The sequence below is a fragment of the Hippocampus comes genome, unplaced genomic scaffold (genome assembly GCF_001891065.2).
Source record: "Hippocampus comes isolate QL1 unplaced genomic scaffold, H_comes_QL1_v1.1 scaffold409, whole genome shotgun sequence".
Lineage (NCBI taxonomy): Eukaryota > Metazoa > Chordata > Actinopteri > Syngnathiformes > Syngnathidae > Hippocampus > Hippocampus comes.
The window spans coordinates 6,975-7,601 of record NW_017804828.1 but is presented as its reverse complement, the minus strand read 5'-3'; the positions used below and the strand labels follow the sequence as shown (position 1 = coordinate 7,601).

Below are 627 nucleotides of genomic sequence, written 5' to 3'. Positions count from 1 at the left end.
ATATATACACACACACACACACACACACACACATATAATATATATAAAATTGCCTCAAATATGTTAATCTGATAGCTGAATGAATTAAAAGTGTTGGTGTTGGAAAAGTGGTCCTTCCTCCTGTCTGTTTTTCTTGAAAGAAGGAGTTTGGACAACCCCGCTTTCAAGCTTACATGGATATCTCTTTTGCAAAATTGTGAAAAAAAAAATCGCTTAGTCGTTGACTCCCTGTCCTACTTTGTATGCTTTATGTATGATAAATTCCACCCTGCAGCACTTTGCTTTTTTCATGGTCTAAAAACGGCTGTTGTGTGTGGATGGGAAGGATTGCTCTGTACTGGTGTGCCAAGGGATGTTTGAAAGAAAACACTGCCTGAGCTGGTTGTTGGCTGGTGCTTACCATTGTTTGTTTATGTTGCTGTACTCATGCTCTCCTCATTTGTATTTTAACATGCTCGGCTTCTTTGTCCTCCTTTAGCTGTTCACTGTCTGAGCGCAGAAGTCTTTTTTCAGCCATTTAAACCCTGCCATTTGAAATTCCCTGCCAGAGGCAACCAGGTATGCATCCCCTTTTCTCTCTCTCTCTCTCTCTCTCTCTCTCTCTCTCTCTCTCTCTGCATCTCTTGC

The 627-nt window shown here is 41.3% G+C and overlaps 1 protein-coding gene across 1 annotated transcript in view; it reads left to right on the top strand.

Annotated features, from left to right (window-relative positions):
- Positions 1-627, top strand: part of pou6f1 (POU class 6 homeobox 1) — an 11,616-nt gene that overhangs the window by 4,021 nt on the left and 6,968 nt on the right. The window contains 2 exon segments of the mRNA XM_019865837.1: positions 479-517; positions 519-558. Of these exon segments, the coding sequence (XP_019721396.1) occupies positions 479-517; positions 519-558 (79 nt within the window).